Source organism: Cucurbita pepo, chromosome LG01 (assembly GCF_002806865.2).
Source record: "Cucurbita pepo subsp. pepo cultivar mu-cu-16 chromosome LG01, ASM280686v2, whole genome shotgun sequence".
Taxonomy (NCBI): Eukaryota; Viridiplantae; Streptophyta; class Magnoliopsida; order Cucurbitales; family Cucurbitaceae; genus Cucurbita; species Cucurbita pepo.
In genome coordinates this window covers 19,139,594-19,155,593 of record NC_036638.1, presented here as the reverse complement: position 1 = coordinate 19,155,593, position 16,000 = coordinate 19,139,594, and the positions used below count along the sequence as shown (strand labels likewise).

Here is a 16,000-nt window from a genome sequence, read left to right as displayed (position 1 = left end):
AAAAACAAAATTAGGGGCATTCCGAGAATTGAACTCGGGACCTCTCGCACCCTAAGCGAGAATCATACCACTAGACCAAATGCCCACTTGGAAAATATCTTTTAAATTTATGAACAAATATGTAGCCGGAGATCGGATATGACGTTCAACCCGCCTATAGTTTCTCTTAAGTTCGTGCTAAAATTCGTACAAACATGGACCCTTCGGAGCTTTGAAGGGCTAGAAATCTGAAGTTCGCTACCTTTTGAATTAGCCAAAACCATGGGCCTGGTAAGTCTTGAGAGGGTTTTTAAAAACAAAGTAGTTTCAACATTTGTGCTAAAGTTCTGTTAAAGTTCGTCGAAACATGGACTTATTAAAGCTCCATCATGCTGAGAACATTTTTTCGGACCTGCAGTTAAATGCTAGGGAAGAGCATACGAATCGGGCACTGCAAGCAAATTAGGGAAACAAGGCATTGAAATTATGTTTTCTGTACTTCATCCAATTATATCACCTCCGGACTCATTTTAGTTACTAGCTTTCGCTCTGAATAATAATACTCTTTGAACGAATTCCCGTAATCCTTTTAAATTTTATACATCGATCATAAAAGTAAGAAAAATTCGTTTAAAATTGAAGGGTATAATTGAAGCTTACTCGAAAGTTCAAGAGTACTTTGTATAATTTAACCTAAAATTCGCGGTTAGATCTTAACGATAAAACATCAAATTATGATAGCCATAATTTGTGCTGCTCAAATGTGAGCACCAAAATGATCAAGTTCAAGAGAAATACAACGAGGAATCCAAAAGCATATCTGTTTCTCAAGCTCTTCTCTTGTTCTCTTCTGCCATTCTCTAATCACTGATCACAGCAGAAAACCAGTTCCCCTCTTCCCCAATTACCCAATTCTGCATTTCAAAATAATGAACATAAAACAAATCAATCAAGAACAGCAGAAGATAATGTTAGCTTCGAAGTTGGAAGCAGTTTCCATTGAAGCTACTATTAAATTTGGTGATAACTTACATGATCAGAACTTGAAAGAGCAGTTTCCACTCACTCCAGGGAGAAAAGAATGTGGATTCAAGTTCTCCGTCAACTCATTGCAATCAACTGGATGACTTGTGTAAAAGGCTCCCCATTGATAGCTTCAACAATATAGTTCCTTCAGTTCCTTCGAACAATTCAGAGCCGATTTCAGAAATCCACTCTCTCGATAACCCTTAGACAATGTCGAGTAGATGGCCGAGTTTGGGATAATACCAAACTTCAACATATCGGCATGTAGCATCGTCATGTCGAGGATGCGTTTAACTTGGAAGTAACCTTTTAACATGACCACGTAAATTACTTCATCTGGTTGCAAACCGTAGCTTCTCATGTCTGAAAACAACTTTGCTGCCTTGAAAATTTGTCCATCCTCACACAATCCATGGATTAAAGCTGTATACACTACATGATTTGTGAAGGAAAGCTTGCATTTTGTAGTCCCAAATTCAGCCTTTTCCGTGAAAAGTTCGAGTGCGTCCGAGACTCTGCCGTCTTTACAAAGTCCATCTAATAAGCAACTAAGAGTGTAAGAATTTGGAGTAAGACCATTATCCAGCATATCATTGTAGAGTTTTAGAGCCTCTTTCATGCTACCATGCTTGCAATGCCCATCTATCATAGCTGTATAAGCAACTACATCAGGAGAAAGGCTTTTGATACCCATTTCTGAGTATATGCCCATAGCAGCTTCTACGTTCCTTATCTTGCAATAACCATCAATCAGCATTGAGAACGTGATCACATTTGGTTCTACACCGTTTTCGATCATTCGGGAGCATATTTCCAATGCCTTATTCATGTTGCCTTCTTTGCAGCATCCATCAATAAGTGAATTATATGTAACAGAGTTTGCAGGAATTCCCTCTTTCATCATTTTCTCAAGCATGTTATCTGCTTCTTCAATTCTACCCGCAGAACAGAGACCTCTAATAAGTATACTGTACGTAACGACGTCTGGCGAAACCTTAAACCTTTCCAGCTCCGAAAGGAAAGCCATTGCTTCAGAAATATCCCCTGCTTTACAGTAACCATCGATCAAAGAATTATATACAGCTATGCTAGGAGTAACACTAAACTTCACCATATTCACAGAAAGATTCCGAGCAGCCTTGATGTCGCCAAATTTGCAGAGCCCGTCAATTAAAATGCCGAATGTAACATTGTCTGGCACTAGATCTTCACCCAGCATGTTATGATACAATCTAAGAGCCTGTTTTACATTGGCCACCTTGCAGTGCCCATTCATCAAAGTGTTGTAAGTGTACACATTTGGAAGTACCCCTAATTCCCTCATCAATCTATGTATACTCTCTGCTTCCTCCATTTTGTTTTCGGAGCAGAGGCCACGAATAAGAATGGTGTACACGACAACTGTTGGCTCAATTCCTTTCACTCTCATTTCATCGAATATTTCATGCGCCCTTAAAAGATCGCCCTGCCGGCAGCGACCATCAATTAGGATGCCGTAAGTGATAACATCAGGAGACAGCCCATTGGAAACCATTTCTTCATAAATCCCCCACAACAATTCAAACCTTCCAGTCTTAACCAAGACATCTAAAAGCACATTACAAGCCTGCCTTGCAACCGCCACCCCAACCTTGCGGTACATCCACAAAGCTTCATCTACAAGTCCCATCTTAGATAAGACAATAATTAACTCGCTATATACATTTGGAGAAAATTTTGAGGTTTTTAAGCTACTCAGCGCATTGAATGCCAACTGACATACATGGTATGGCCTGCGAGATTTTACGAGGAGGTCTTGTATGAGCTCTTTTAGCAAACATCTGGCATGGGAAAATAGCTTGGATCCTACTAAGACATGAATGATAGCCGAGTAAAGCCGAGTATTCTTTTCGGGTGCCGCATTGAACAATTCAAGTGCCTTTTTGGGGCTTTTGCAGTTAAGTACAGTGGTAATGAGATTATCAGGTGTTGAAGATGATAGAGCAACAGCTTGAAGTATGGACCCATGACGTCCAATATGAACAAGAACACTTTTTAATGGGAGTTGATTCATCAACATTCTCCTGTTTCTTTTCCAAACTGTCCATTACAATGGGCAGTTTGCTGTTTAACCACAATCACTCGTCATCAAGATACGTGTCCCATCTATTGCCAATTAGGTGTAAAACAAACCAAAATTAGATATAATAACTTACAAACTTGAAGACAGAGATATCCACACTTCATGAACAGAAAGAAATTAAACCGCATGACAATCACCGATCAAATTTGACTATTTGTTCAAAAATACTTAAAAAGTAATGAATATACGTCTTTGCATATAATAAAATTTCAAATTATAATCTATTTGTTCATAATTGTAAAGCTATCAAAATTTTGACTTCTGATCTCATCGTCCAGATTTTCACATTAAGAACAAACAAATAGAATGCCCCTCGCCCTCATTAATTGTTTAGCATGTCCAATGGCAAACTACAAACTCCTAGTCGTAGTATATAGAATTTTTGTTGTGTTTGTTTGAGAACATAATTGACTCTCATTTTAAGACTTCTGTGGCTCGTATGAAATAGTTCCTTCGAAATTTGTTCATTATGAGTTCCAGTTCCATTTTATCGTGCAAAATGGTTCAGAAAACAAGATGAAGAAGACTGAACAATATAAAAAGTTCGTATAACACAGTAAAAACAGTCGGCACAAATGCAATTCCTTCAATAATTGAATCGCGAACTTAGATTCACAGATATCAAATAAAAAATCGTCGGAGGAAGTAGATAATAGAAAAATACGTACCGCATGATGGCGAATTAAGGTCCTGCAACTTCTATGAGAAACGCCCAAAAGCTGACCTAGAAGAGAATATAACCAACAACCCAAGCCCTAATTTTGAGGAGGAAAGCCCGTGGTGGCCTCCATGTAAACGGTGTCGTTTCGTAATTCGGATGCATACTTACGGAAATAATTAAAAAAATTTATAACATTCCAAGATTAATAAAAATATAACATTCCAAGAAACTTTTTTAATGGATAATTTTCATTTGTTAATATAATTCATATTAAAAAAAAAAATTTGATGATAAATTTAATAATATTTTATATGCAAAAATATAATATAATATTAAACATAATTTTAAAAAATTAAAATTTTAATAATGGAAACTAATTTTTTTTAGTGAGAATACATAAATGAAATAGAGTGAGATAGGTTTAAACACAATCAATAACACTAAGAGATTATAAAACTGAAAGAAAAAAAAAATTAAATTCATTGCATTTACAATAGGATCATACAAACACTAGAAAATAAAATAACCTGACAGTTTAAATATACATAAAATAAAAATAAAAAAAAATAAAAAAGAAGTCCGCAGCCAAACAAAGCACAATTCCATTTACATGAACAGCTTTTATTCACCATTTTCCTGCCTTCAAGAAAAAAGAAAAAAAAAAAAGAAAGAAATTAAAGAACGATGATTTAAAATCGCTACCAAATCCATCTTCTTCAACTATCTGCTCTCGCCGGTAAAATCTCTCTCTGTCGCTGCAACATTCTTGATCGGAGTAGCGTCTATTTTCGGTGGACCAGAGTGTCTCCTCACCGTCGCCGTCGAGGCGGTGAATGAGAGCCGCTTCTTTGCGCCGCCACTCACCGCTTCTTTCTCCGGAGTTGCTGTCGTCTTCTCTATTCCCATCGGACTCGACAAGCGGGACCTAGCCCTAGCTGCTTCTGTGGACGCCATGTAGCTTGGAACCGACGGCGAACTAGTGAAGCTTTCGTCGTCCCTCACCGATGATCCGGCGATGCTACGTCGCCGGAACCGCTCCGATTTGACGCTCAATCCGCTTCTGGAATCGTCGTCTCCGCCCCAGCCTAATCCTCTTGGACTTGCTGGCTTCAATTTTCTTCCTGCAGATAGCGACGATTGCGCCTTCGTAGGAGTCGCCGGCGATTGGCGACTTGGTGCACGGCTCGTATTATGGCTCGTCGGAGTCCTTGGAAAAGGCTTGATGTCGAGATTGAAATCACGACGGGCGTAAGATTTTGCAATGTCTCCAATTGACGTTGCATGGCTGATCGCGCTCTTGACAGAGCCACGATCGTGGTAATCGACAGTGCTTTTGGTCTCCCATGGACGAGCAGCCATCCATCGCTCTAACCAACTCCATCCCCAGTGGGGATTGTTGGGGTCCATGAATGTAGGATTTTCAGATTTTGAAGAATTATTCCATAACTTCTGTTGAGGAAAACGACCAGGAGAATGAAAATCAGTGATCAGAGCATGAAGATGATAATCAAATCAGCAAGAAACGGAAATGAATTGAACCTGATGAGAGTAAGCATAAGCCAACGCCCTTTCTCTTCTTGTTGCTGCTTCTTGCCTGTTAACTAATCTGGCTTCAACTTGCTCCTTTGATTTGGTACTATCATCCCATTCATTGTTTGCCTAATTGAAACATCAAAACTTCAATTCTTCTCCATAGTATGAACACAAGGATTAGGAACACATGCAAACACTAATACATACATATATGCCCTTTACGTTATGGTTTTATACTATACAAGCCACATTCATGGCTCGGAGGAATGTTAACAAATTGGTCTACTACCGAAACAAGACTACATAAATTAGGACTTGAGAACGGAACAAAATATGGGAGGACTCAACATCTTAGACGGATTGAAATGGTCTGAAGTCAACTAGAACCCTTAATGGTTTAAAAACTCCCATTAGAAAGGGGCACTAGAAAAAGGAACATGACCTACTTGCTACCCACTTGGAATAGTAACTATCCTAAGAGTTTCCTAATATTAAATATTGTAGGGTCAGCTGAATTGAGTGAATCGCTTTACTACACTGGATAAGGTCAAAGTTGTGAGATCTCACATCGTTTGGAGTGGAGAACGAAACAATTCTTATAAGGGTGTGGAAACCTCTGCCTAACAAATGCGTTTTGGTATGAAAATGTCTCCCGAACACACGCGTTTTAAAACCGTGAGGCAAACAACGATACGTAATGGGTCAAAGCTAACCTCTGCCTAGCAGTGAACTTCGTCTCTTACAAAAGTCCTATAAAAACTGCCCTAAACACTTGGATTATGTAAAAGAAACCAAAATGCGAGGAATTTGCAGAAGAGAACAGTGAAAACTTACAGAAACAGTTAATCTCTCGAGCTCTCTTTCATGTTTTTGTTGGAGCTGTCTCTGAAGAGCCTGATTCTCCTCCGACAATCTAAGTCTTCTAGCACGAATCTGTGACTGCACTCGAGCAAGAGTCTGCATGCATCTTAATGTGGATGTTGCTTGCCTTTTAACAGATTGGCCTTGTATCAATGACTTCAGCCTCACCAACCCTCTTAATGCTCGCAGGGCCCTCCTAGCCTAAGCCATACAAAATCCCCATTAAAAAACCAATCTCTTCAATACCATATTTAATGCCCCAAATTCCTAAAGGGGCCACTACAGAGAAAGCAGGTCAGGTCAGTTCATCACTTTAAATGACTCTTTTTTAACACTCTGTAGACCATTAAATGACACATTCAAAGCCTGCATTGAAGTTAGGTTTATGTGATTCATAGCAAAAAGTACTCAATTCATAGCAAAAAGGTAGTTTGATTTGTGCATTCTGTTGTTATTGATGTTTTGTTTTAAGAATCTTGAATTGTTTGATTTGTACTTGTCTTAAACAAAATATGCTCTCAAGTTAATGGCTATTTCAATCAAATTCTATCCAAAAGAACAGTTTGAAAAGTAGTGAATAGTTTCTAAACAGCTATATCTTACAAACAGTGCCAACAATTCTTGCAGGAAAAAAGTGAAAGAGATTGCTTACCATATAGCCACGGAATGCAGTCTGGATCTTGATGGCTGCTATTTCTTCCTTAGATTTCCCGGAGTACCAAGGGCGGGTGGTGAGTCTAACGACCTCGGCCGCTGCCTGAGCCGCTGCAACCGCCACCTCCGCAGCGACTGCAGTGGCAATGGCAACAGAGTAAGCATGTTTGCTCTGTTCATTCTCTGCATTAGCTAGTTTCACTTCCTCAATAGGTAGAATAGACACTTCCAATGGCGCTGGCTCCCCAGATGCCACTGTCTCCAATTTCTTTGGCTTCCCAAACCATCTTTTCTTTGTTTTGTTAGCTTTCTAGTAACGAAAATCATTAGCAAACTCTCAGTCCAGAATCTTAGAAGAACACTTCCGAAAACAAAAATCTATAGAAATTAGAACCTGATCTTTCTTATCCTTTGATTCTGGAGCAAATGCTTTCTTCACAGCAGAAAACCAGCCTCCCTTCTTCCCCATTTCCTATTCAATCATCTGAATATCAACAAATAAATGAATAAAATAGTTCATTAAGAACTCATTAAGAACACAAAAAACCGGAAGAATCCAACAGATCTAAACTGAAGAGAGCCGAAAACATCCAATTGAAGATCACCTAACTCCAACATTCCGAAGATAAACTAATTCATTTGGAAAAGGAGATTTACAGGCAAAATCCAGAAAAATTCAAAGAAGATGAAGAAGAAGAAGTTCATAAATGGACAAGTAGAAGCAATCCGCCATTAAAATACCTCAGCACAAAATCTCCATTTCTCCTCTGAATCTCAGGAGCTTTCTCTCTCTTAGATCCTAAAAAAACTGATACGCAACGAACACAGCAACCTCCATTAGAGAGAGAAGGGCCAGATCTCGAGGTTAGAGAGAGAGAGAGAGAGGAGCGTAGGGCGTTGGGAAAAGAAAAGTAGTAGTAGTAGTAGTAGACCGAGTGGGTTGTGTGTGATTCTTATTATTATTTTAACAGCATAGCGGCAAGGCAAACGGAGCAACAAAACAAAACCCAAGTTGTGTCACCGTGCCCATCGCTGTCGCCGCCGTCTTCTCCGCCGTCGTCGTCCGGTAAAACTTTTGGAGGGAAATCATGATGAGGTCTTGACGTGTACACCAAGTAGAAGTAGTTTTGTGGGGACATGACCAATCAGGACTTGCCACGTTGCCTTTTGTTATCAGTTTCTGAAACTACCAAAAAGTTCCATTGCTTTAATGTTAAATTATAGCCATTGCCCCCATTGCACACGGAAAAGGGGTAAATAAATGGGATAGAGAGGTAATTATGCGATGTCTTTATTAAATAAAAAAAAAACAAAATTTAGAAAATGATGCTTTTGTCTATTCCTTCCTATTTTTGCCTTATGTAACGTCTTATTTAAGAAAGCATCAACCTGTTTGCTTCTAATATAATAATAATTATTTCTATTTTTTGCCTTAATTAAATTATGTTTATATTACGTAGTCATGTGTTAGGTTCTACGAGTTAAATTTGTTAGGAGCGTTAGGGTCGTTCAACAATGTACACACTCGATCAAGATGAACACAAAAAACAGAAGAGATAAAGGTTTTATTTGATGACTTCAGTTATGTACAACAGTACATAATACAAATATATAATCTATTAAATATATCAATATCAGATATTTACAAAATATCTACTATATATACCTCTATTAGATTTTTATCAAATATCTACCAAACATATCTGAAAGTTAGTCGATCCTGTGAGAATTAGTTAAGATTTGGATGACCTTGTGTGCAACGGGGTTAGCCGATGGTTGAGAAAATTAAGGGCTCGATTACAAGTTTGAATGTCTGATTGGGGTGGTTTGGCATCCCACGCTTGTGTACCTCTCTGTCTTCGAAGTACGGTATATTTATTGATAATATAATTTATTTATTGGCTTTATATAAGTAAATTCAATTATTTTTATAATTATTTAAAACTATTATAATATTGAACTAAAAATATATAAATAATAAATGCATGGCATCTGCCCCACGTCACACCTCCAAGTGACTGCATTGATTAAACGACGGCGTTTCCGTTACAAGTCTTTTTTAGAATATAATTTTGGGTATTATTTTCACTTTATTAATTCTCCATTTTTAATTTTCTTCTTGTATAATTATATAATTGCATATTTAAAATACATAAATAATAACTTTCAAAATCACGGTTCAAATATCATATATTAATTAATTAATCATATGATACTCAAGTTGCCATATTCGTAAGGCTTATTTTTTTTTACCATTTGTGAATAAATAATTCAACTAAGTAAAAACAGTGAAATTTATTTTTTACCATCGAATTTGTCCCTCTCCCTCCCTATTGTTTCGGGCACGTCTTATCCATCAAGATAAGGCAGATATTATTATTATTATTATAGCAGTGACATTAAAGAGAGATGGGGCCCACACCTTGAATGAATTTAATATCTTGACATTCCATTTTCTTTTACAAATTTATGATCTAAATAAATGTTTTTGTTTTTACTTTTAAATCGAGAAGTTATCTTACCTCTTTTTACTTTGTCAAGAATGAGAAATAGAAATGAAATTGAAAGTCTGTAGGTGACATCAAATGTCCGATATTCATTAATGTTTACAACTTTAAATAGGATACAAACTACCAACTAATACCTAAAAATAAGAAGAAAATATAAACTAACTCAATTGTAAAAATAAGATAAAATATACTGTTAATCAAATCATAATAAAATATTAAGGGACGGATATTAAAAATATATTATATAATTAATTATTACACTATATTCTCTAAATATTATATATTTAATTTTAATGTTACGATGGAAACAAAATTGATATAATTTGAACGAAGCTATTTTTGTGTGTAAAATTTGTGGGTTTTTTTATAATTAATTTTTAATTTGTGCAATTTCCATATATTCAAATTATTAATGAGATATTGCTTCTTGTTTATTGTTTGGTTTGTAGAATTATATTTATTTTAAAAATAAATAAATAAATAAACAAATTTATAGTTCAAATTTATTAAAATAAATTATTGTAGAATAAGCTGCAAGTAATGCAAATTAATAATTGACAAATTGGGAATAAATTGTATTTTATGTCTGCATGAAAGACAGAAATTGGAGGCTTCGTCCAATTGTTTAGCGGTGGTGGCAAACTCGTCTTTCCCTTTTCCTTTGTTTTCTTAACAAATATATATATATATATATTTTAATATTCCACTCCTTAGCAATACCGACAATTCGAAATAAATTATAGTTGACAATTTATTTATTTATTTTTAAATTCCGGACCTTTTGGGTCTTATTTTATTTTTTTCGAAAATACTTTTTTNTTTAGTTTAATTTTTTTTTCTTTTTTAGCTAAATTTTTCATTCAATTTTGATTGATTAAACTTATATTTTGGGTTCATACTTTGACAAAATTTAAATTGAAATTGGGATTAAAGGTTTGAATTTAAAGGGGAGTATTAAGAATTAAGAACTTAAAAATTGTTTTATGCGATGTTTTCAAACTCGTCTTAAAAAAATTTATAGTTAAATGATGTGTATACGTTAAAATAAATATTTATAAAATTTAAAAAAAATAGCGTTAATTAAGTAAAATAAAATAGTTTTTAAGGACTATTCTCGAAATATATTGACCTAAATTTTGTTCGTGAGTATTCCAGCTTGGAGAATGATCCATGGGAACAATGCATTCGAGTTTAATCTCTCACAGATATGACTAAATGAATTTAATTATTTTATAAAATAATTAGGACTGAGAATTAGGATTTTTTTTTTTTTTTTTAATTTGTTAATCAAATAATTTTACGTTTTTGTTCTCGAACTAGTGTTAAGAAAATTATGGTTAAATGATGTTTACACGTATAAGTCATTCTTTTGAATAAAAAAATGACGTTAATTTAGTAAAGTAAAACAATTTTAAAGAACTATTTCTATGAAAACGTTGACCTAAATCTTATTTCAATAAGTATTTCAGACTCGAAAATGACTCTTAAAGACAATACATACGAGCTTAATCTCTCACCCGAACATGACAAAAAGGGTTTAATTATTTTATGAAATAATTGTATTTGGTTTACAAAATATTTCATGAAGTGTCACTTTTTTAATAATTAATAACATCAATTTGCTTTAATCATCATTTTAAAATGGGGAAAATATCATATTAAGATTTTTTTTTTCAACGAATATTAATTTACTGAAATTAAAACCTTTTACTATATAATATTATGTTTAACNTTGCACAAAGAAACAAATTAAAAGAAAAAAAAAAAGTAGATAAAAGAGTAATTTTTGTATTAGAAGATATGTAAAAAGCATCTACAAAATCGACTTTCCAGCATCAGAAGACTGGAATGGACGGAACGAACCCTTTACGGCGGCGTTTTGATCATTGCTTCTGCAGCCCATTACCAGAGCCTTGAGAACCTTCCACAACTCATGAACCGTCGTCTTCTTTCCACTTCTTCCTCTTGCAACTTTCCTCTCCTCCGGCGACCGGAACATTGCCGGCCGACTGCTCCGTCGTTGCCTTGTCCTCATATCACTCAGTTCCATCTCCTTCGGCAACCTCGCGCTACCAAACAGAAACAAGAACCAACGCGATTTCGTCGGCGACGATTGCAGTATCATCGCTCTCTCCGCCTGTAAGTCGTATTTCTTCAATTTACAGCATCTCTTTCGTTTGATGTACTCCGGATTCTTCGGTAGTGAAATGGAAAGCGAATCGAAGTTTTTAACTCCTCTCTTCGCTCTCGCATAAGTGATCTCGCGACCTCTTGCGTCAATCGTAGGCGATTTTCTCGCATCGAACGATTGTGATTTCGTACGAAATTGACGATTCTTTCCGGAAATTTTCTCCGATGCGATTCTTCCTTTGTTTTGTGAATCGCACGGCTGTTTATAAGGAATCAGTTTCCCGCAGAAGATTATGCTATCAGATCCAGAATATGCTGAATCAGAAACAGAGAAATCGTCGCTGAAAAACTCGAACAATGTATCTTCGTTGTCGAACGAAGCGCTCTGATCCTGCTTGGAGTAATCATCGCATTTTGATTCATCGCTGTAACCTGGAAGGTCGCACAGCGAGAGAGTTTCTTCCGCTTCTTCATCGTGTGGATACCTATCATCTGAGAGATCGATGGAGGCATCTTCTTCTCCTCTGTAAGATTCTTTAGCAACTATCATTTCTGAGTTCAGACAAAATGCAAATTCAAGATAAATGATGGAATTCAAATTGAAGAATCATCAATTTCTTATAGGGCATTGCAGCAAATTGAGAGCGAGAGAGAGAGGGAGTATTTTATTGGTTGTGCTGGCCTTCTAGAAGAACAGACGGAGGCAGATTTTTAAAATGCAATGGCGGGTTGAAGACCAAGCCAAGTTCGCCTGATGCGACAATTTTTCTATAAGGTATTTCCTTTTCTCCTATTTTATTTTATTTTATTTTTTGTACAAACTGGTTGATTTTATTTTGTTAGAATTGTTTTTTTGGGGTTAAATTATTGAAAGGAAGAGAATTAATAAATGTTAATTATCGATAAACTATGATTAAATTCACGTTAAATTGCTAATTTCATCTTTAATATTAAAACAATAGGTGAAAAATAAGGATTTAAGCTTCTAATTTCTTAATGTGGTTTGTCCTAGCTATTTGTGTTACTCGGTTGCGGGCTAAAATTTATGTATTGACTTCCTAAATTTTATTAAAATCGTTGCTTTTGTCTTGGACAAATTCATACCCGACCTTAGCTCAGTTGGTAGAGCGGAGGACTGTAGTTGTTGTGTAACCAGTTATCCTTAGGTCGCTGGTTCGAATCCGGCAGGTCGGAAGTTTTAATTATTCTTCTTAAAATTTATGCATTGTCTTCCTAAATTGCATTAAAATCGTTGCTTTTGTCTTGGACAAATTCATACCCGACCTTAGCTCAGTTGGTAGAGCGGAGGACTATAGTTGTTGTGTAACTAGTTATCCTTAGGTCGCTGGTTCGAATCCGGCAGGTCGGAAGTTTTAATTATTCTTCTTAAAATTTATGCATTGTCTTCCTAAATTGCATTAAAATCGTTGCTTTTGTCTTGGACAAATTCATACCCGACCTTAGCTCAGTTGGTAGAGCGGAGGACTATAGTTGTTGTGTAACCAGTTATCCTTAGGTCGCTGGTTCGAATCCGGCAGGTCGGAAGTTTTAATTATTCTACTTAATTTATGCATTGTCTTCCTAAATTTCATTAAAATCGTTGCTTTTGTCTTCAACAAATTCATACCCGACCTTAGCTCCGTTGGTAGAGCGGAGGACTGTAGTTGTTGTGTAACCAGTTAGTCGGAAGTTTTAATTATTCTACTTAAAATTTATGCATTGTCTTCCTAAATTTCATTAAAATCGTTGCTTTTGTCTTGGACAAATTCATACCCGACCTTAGCTCAGTTGGTAGAGCGGAGGACTGTAGTTGTTGTGTAACCAGTTATCCTTAGGTCGCTGGTTCGAATCCGGCAGGTCGGAAGTTTTAATTATTCTACTTAAAATTTATGCACTGACTTCCTAAATTTTATTAAAATCGTTGCTTTTGTCTTGGACAAATTCATACCCGACCTTAGCTCAGTTGGTAGAGCGGAGGACTGTAGTTGTTGTGTAACCAGTTATCCTTAGGTCGCTGGTTCAAATCCGGCAGGTCGGAAGTTTTAATTATTCTACTTAAAATTTATGCATTGTCTTCCTAAATTTCATTAAAATCGTTGCTTTTGTCTTGGACAAATTCATACCCGACCTTAGCTCAGTTGGTAGAGCGGAGGACTGTAGTTGTTGTGTAACCAGTTATCCTTAGGTCGCTGGTTCAAATCCGGCAGGTCGGAAGTTTTAATTATTCTACTTAAAATTTATGCATTGTCTTCCTAAATTTCATTAAAATCGTTGCTTTTGTCTTGGACAAATTCATACCCGACCTTAGCTCAGTTGGTAGAGCGGAGGACTGTAGTTGTTGTGTAACCAGTTATCCTTAGGTCGCTGGTTCTAATCCGGCAGGTCGGAAGTTTTAATTATTCTACTTAAAATTTATGCATTGTCTTCCTAAATTTCATTAAAATCGTTGCTTTTGTCATGGACAAATTCATACCCGACCTTAGCTCAGTTGGTAGAGCGGAGGACTGTAGTTGTTGTGTAACCAGTTATCCTTAGGTCGCTGGTTCGAATCCGGCAGGTCGGAAGTTTTAATTATTCTACTTAAAATTTCTGCACTGTCTTCCTAAATTTTATTAAAATTGTTGCTTTTGTCTTGGAGAAATTCATACCCGACCTTAGCTCAGTTGGTAGAGCGTAGGACTGTAGTTGTTGTGTAACCGGTTATCCTTAGGTCGCTGGTTCAAATCCGGCAGGTCGGAAGTTTTAATTATTCTACTTAAAATTTATGCACTGACTTCCTAAATTTTATTAAAATTGTTGCTTTTGTCTTGGACAAATTCATACTCGACCTTAGCTCAGTTGGTAGAGCGGAGGACTGTAGTTGTTTTGTAACCAATTATCCTTAGGTTGCAGGTTCTAATCCGGCAGGTCGGAAGTTTTAATTATTCTACTTAAAATTTATGCATTGTCTTCCTAAATTTCATTAAAATCGTTGCTTTTGTCATGGACAAATTCATACCCGACCTTAGCTCAGTTGGTAGAGCGGAGGACTGTAGTTGTTGTGTAACCAGTTATCCTTAGGTCGCTGGTTCGAATCCGGCAGGTCGGAAGTTTTAATTATTCTACTTCAAATTTCTTCATTGTCTTCCTAAATTTTATTAAAATTGTTGCTTTTGTCTTAGACAAATTCATACTCGACCTTAGCTCAGTTGGTAGAGCGGAGGACTGTAGTTGTTGTGTAACCAGTTATCCTTAGGTCGCTGGTTCGAATCCGGCAGGTCGGAAGTTTTAATTATTCTACTTAAAATTTATGCATTGTCTTCCTAAATTTCATTAAAATCGTTGCTTTTGTCATGGAGAAATTCATACCCGACCTTAGCTCAGTTGGTAGAGCGGAGGACTGTAGTTGTTGTGTAACCAGTTATCCTTAGGTCGCTGGTTCGAATCCGGCAGGTCGGAAGTTTTAATTATTCTACTTAAAATTTATGCATTGTCTTCCTAAATTTCATTAAAATCGTTGCTTTTGTCATGGAGAAATTCATACCCGACCTTAGCTCAGTTGGTAGAGCGGAGGACTGTAGTTGTTGTGTAACCAGTTATCCTTAGGTCGCTGGTTCGAATCCGGCAGGTCGGAAGTTTTAATTATTCTACTTAAAATTTATGCATTGTCTTCCTAAATTTCATTAAAATCGTTGCTTTTGTCATGGAGAAATTCATACCCGACCTTAGCTCAGTTGGTAGAGCGGAGGACTGTAGTTGTTGTGTAACCAGTTATCCTTAGGTCGCTGGTTCGAATCCGGCAGGTCGGAAGTTTTAATTATTCTACTTAAAATTTATGCATTGTCTTCCTAAATTTCATTAAAATCGTTGCTTTTGTCATGGAGAAATTCATACCCGACCTTAGCTCAGTTGGTAGAGCGGAGGACTGTAGTTGTTGTGTAACCAGTTATCCTTAGGTCGCTGGTTCGAATCCGGCAGGTCGGAAGTTTTAATTATTCTACTTAAAATTTATGCATTGTCTTCCTAAATTTCATTAAAATCGTTGCTTTTGTCATGGAGAAATTCATACCCGACCTTAGCTCAGTTGGTAGAGCGGAGGACTGTAGTTGTTGTGTAACCAGTTATCCTTAGGTCGCTGGTTCGAATCCGGCAGGTCGGAAGTTTTAATTATTCTACTTAAAATTTATGCATTGTCTTCCTAAATTTCATTAAAATCGTTGCTTTTGTCATGGAGAAATTCATACCCGACCTTAGCTCAGTTGGTAGAGCGGAGGACTGTAGTTGTTGTGTAACCAGTTATCCTTAGGTCGCTGGTTCGAATCCGGCAGGTCGGAAGTTTTAATTATTCTACTTAAAATTTATGCATTGTCTTCCTAAATTTCATTAAAATCGTTGCTTTTGTCATGGAGAAATTCATACCCGACCTTAGCTCAGTTGGTAGAGCGGAGGACTGTAGTTGTTGTGTAACCAGTTATCCTTAGGTCGCTGGTTCGAATCCGGCAGGTCGGAAGTTTTAATTATTCTACTTAAAATTTCTGCACTGTC

At 36.5% G+C, this 16,000-nt stretch overlaps 2 protein-coding genes and 20 non-coding genes across 23 annotated transcripts; 19 read left to right on the top strand and 3 right to left on the bottom strand.

Moving 5' to 3' along the window:
* Positions 1 to 13: 13 nt before the first annotated feature.
* TRNAP-AGG lies at positions 14 to 85 on the bottom strand. The gene has a single exon. It is a non-coding gene; the product is annotated as a tRNA-Pro (tRNA).
* Positions 86 to 604: 519 nt separating this feature from the next.
* LOC111780915 (pentatricopeptide repeat-containing protein At5g61400) lies at positions 605 to 3,898 on the bottom strand. The gene is made up of 3 exons (XM_023661273.1): positions 3,796 to 3,898; positions 1,012 to 3,150; positions 605 to 893 (listed from the first exon to the last, which is right to left on the bottom strand). Exon 2 carries the CDS (start codon positions 3,062 to 3,064, stop codon positions 1,136 to 1,138), a length of 1,929 nt encoding a protein of 642 aa, XP_023517041.1. The 5' UTR covers positions 3,065 to 3,150; positions 3,796 to 3,898; the 3' UTR covers positions 605 to 893; positions 1,012 to 1,135.
* A 347-nt stretch (positions 3,899 to 4,245) lies between these two features.
* On the bottom strand, positions 4,246 to 8,097 carry LOC111777744 (protein IQ-DOMAIN 1-like). Of its 2 annotated transcripts, none has more exons than XM_023657466.1 (6): positions 7,578 to 8,097; positions 7,231 to 7,308; positions 6,835 to 7,146; positions 6,156 to 6,383; positions 5,328 to 5,447; positions 4,246 to 5,237 (listed from the first exon to the last, which is right to left on the bottom strand). In XM_023657466.1, the coding sequence occupies exons 2-6, from the start codon at positions 7,303 to 7,305 to the stop codon at positions 4,509 to 4,511; spliced, it is 1,464 nt and encodes a 487-aa protein (XP_023513234.1). In that variant the 5' UTR covers positions 7,306 to 7,308; positions 7,578 to 8,097; the 3' UTR covers positions 4,246 to 4,508. The 2 variants fall into 2 exon arrangements, with proteins under 2 accessions (XP_023513234.1, XP_023513229.1); XM_023657461.1 differs by having other exon boundaries at positions 7,231 to 7,320; positions 7,578 to 8,096.
* A 4,483-nt stretch (positions 8,098 to 12,580) lies between these two features.
* On the top strand, positions 12,581 to 12,670 carry TRNAY-GUA. Its single transcript is given in 2 exon segments — positions 12,581 to 12,617; positions 12,635 to 12,670. It is a non-coding gene; the product is annotated as a tRNA-Tyr (tRNA).
* An 85-nt stretch (positions 12,671 to 12,755) lies between these two features.
* Positions 12,756 to 12,845, top strand: TRNAY-AUA. Its single transcript is given in 2 exon segments — positions 12,756 to 12,792; positions 12,810 to 12,845. It is a non-coding gene; the product is annotated as a tRNA-Tyr (tRNA).
* An 85-nt stretch (positions 12,846 to 12,930) lies between these two features.
* Positions 12,931 to 13,020, top strand: TRNAY-AUA. The gene is given in 2 exon segments: positions 12,931 to 12,967; positions 12,985 to 13,020. It is a non-coding gene; the product is annotated as a tRNA-Tyr (tRNA).
* A 229-nt stretch (positions 13,021 to 13,249) lies between these two features.
* Positions 13,250 to 13,339, top strand: TRNAY-GUA. Its single transcript is given in 2 exon segments — positions 13,250 to 13,286; positions 13,304 to 13,339. It is a non-coding gene; the product is annotated as a tRNA-Tyr (tRNA).
* An 85-nt stretch (positions 13,340 to 13,424) lies between these two features.
* TRNAY-GUA lies at positions 13,425 to 13,514 on the top strand. Its single transcript is given in 2 exon segments — positions 13,425 to 13,461; positions 13,479 to 13,514. It is a non-coding gene; the product is annotated as a tRNA-Tyr (tRNA).
* Positions 13,515 to 13,599: 85 nt separating this feature from the next.
* On the top strand, positions 13,600 to 13,689 carry TRNAY-GUA. The gene is given in 2 exon segments: positions 13,600 to 13,636; positions 13,654 to 13,689. It is a non-coding gene; the product is annotated as a tRNA-Tyr (tRNA).
* An 85-nt stretch (positions 13,690 to 13,774) lies between these two features.
* Positions 13,775 to 13,864, top strand: TRNAY-GUA. Its single transcript is given in 2 exon segments — positions 13,775 to 13,811; positions 13,829 to 13,864. It is a non-coding gene; the product is annotated as a tRNA-Tyr (tRNA).
* An 85-nt stretch (positions 13,865 to 13,949) lies between these two features.
* On the top strand, positions 13,950 to 14,039 carry TRNAY-GUA. Its single transcript is given in 2 exon segments — positions 13,950 to 13,986; positions 14,004 to 14,039. It is a non-coding gene; the product is annotated as a tRNA-Tyr (tRNA).
* Positions 14,040 to 14,124: 85 nt separating this feature from the next.
* TRNAY-GUA lies at positions 14,125 to 14,214 on the top strand. The gene is given in 2 exon segments: positions 14,125 to 14,161; positions 14,179 to 14,214. It is a non-coding gene; the product is annotated as a tRNA-Tyr (tRNA).
* An 85-nt stretch (positions 14,215 to 14,299) lies between these two features.
* Positions 14,300 to 14,389, top strand: TRNAY-GUA. The gene is given in 2 exon segments: positions 14,300 to 14,336; positions 14,354 to 14,389. It is a non-coding gene; the product is annotated as a tRNA-Tyr (tRNA).
* Positions 14,390 to 14,474: 85 nt separating this feature from the next.
* TRNAY-GUA lies at positions 14,475 to 14,564 on the top strand. The gene is given in 2 exon segments: positions 14,475 to 14,511; positions 14,529 to 14,564. It is a non-coding gene; the product is annotated as a tRNA-Tyr (tRNA).
* Positions 14,565 to 14,649: 85 nt separating this feature from the next.
* TRNAY-GUA lies at positions 14,650 to 14,739 on the top strand. Its single transcript is given in 2 exon segments — positions 14,650 to 14,686; positions 14,704 to 14,739. It is a non-coding gene; the product is annotated as a tRNA-Tyr (tRNA).
* An 85-nt stretch (positions 14,740 to 14,824) lies between these two features.
* On the top strand, positions 14,825 to 14,914 carry TRNAY-GUA. The gene is given in 2 exon segments: positions 14,825 to 14,861; positions 14,879 to 14,914. It is a non-coding gene; the product is annotated as a tRNA-Tyr (tRNA).
* An 85-nt stretch (positions 14,915 to 14,999) lies between these two features.
* On the top strand, positions 15,000 to 15,089 carry TRNAY-GUA. Its single transcript is given in 2 exon segments — positions 15,000 to 15,036; positions 15,054 to 15,089. It is a non-coding gene; the product is annotated as a tRNA-Tyr (tRNA).
* Positions 15,090 to 15,174: 85 nt separating this feature from the next.
* TRNAY-GUA lies at positions 15,175 to 15,264 on the top strand. The gene is given in 2 exon segments: positions 15,175 to 15,211; positions 15,229 to 15,264. It is a non-coding gene; the product is annotated as a tRNA-Tyr (tRNA).
* An 85-nt stretch (positions 15,265 to 15,349) lies between these two features.
* On the top strand, positions 15,350 to 15,439 carry TRNAY-GUA. The gene is given in 2 exon segments: positions 15,350 to 15,386; positions 15,404 to 15,439. It is a non-coding gene; the product is annotated as a tRNA-Tyr (tRNA).
* An 85-nt stretch (positions 15,440 to 15,524) lies between these two features.
* On the top strand, positions 15,525 to 15,614 carry TRNAY-GUA. Its single transcript is given in 2 exon segments — positions 15,525 to 15,561; positions 15,579 to 15,614. It is a non-coding gene; the product is annotated as a tRNA-Tyr (tRNA).
* An 85-nt stretch (positions 15,615 to 15,699) lies between these two features.
* Positions 15,700 to 15,789, top strand: TRNAY-GUA. The gene is given in 2 exon segments: positions 15,700 to 15,736; positions 15,754 to 15,789. It is a non-coding gene; the product is annotated as a tRNA-Tyr (tRNA).
* An 85-nt stretch (positions 15,790 to 15,874) lies between these two features.
* On the top strand, positions 15,875 to 15,964 carry TRNAY-GUA. The gene is given in 2 exon segments: positions 15,875 to 15,911; positions 15,929 to 15,964. It is a non-coding gene; the product is annotated as a tRNA-Tyr (tRNA).
* The last annotated feature ends 36 nt before the right edge of the window (positions 15,965 to 16,000 follow it).

Excerpts from the sequence above, each read along its gene's own strand:
- LOC111777744 (XM_023657466.1), bottom strand. The coding sequence starts at position 7,305 with ATGGGGAAGAAGGGAGGCTGGTTTTCTGCTGTGAAGAAAGCATTTGCT. Across the intron at positions 6,384-6,834 it reads CTGCATTCCGTGGCTATATG|GCTAGGAGGGCCCTGCGAGC; the intron begins GTAAGCAATCTC and ends TGTATGGCTTAG. Across the intron at positions 5,238-5,327 it reads CTTATGCTTACTCTCATCAG|AAGTTATGGAATAATTCTTC; the intron begins GTTCAATTCATT and ends TTTCCTCAACAG.
- LOC111780915 (XM_023661273.1), bottom strand. The coding sequence starts at position 3,064 with ATGTTGATGAATCAACTCCCATTAAAAAGTGTTCTTGTTCATATTGGA.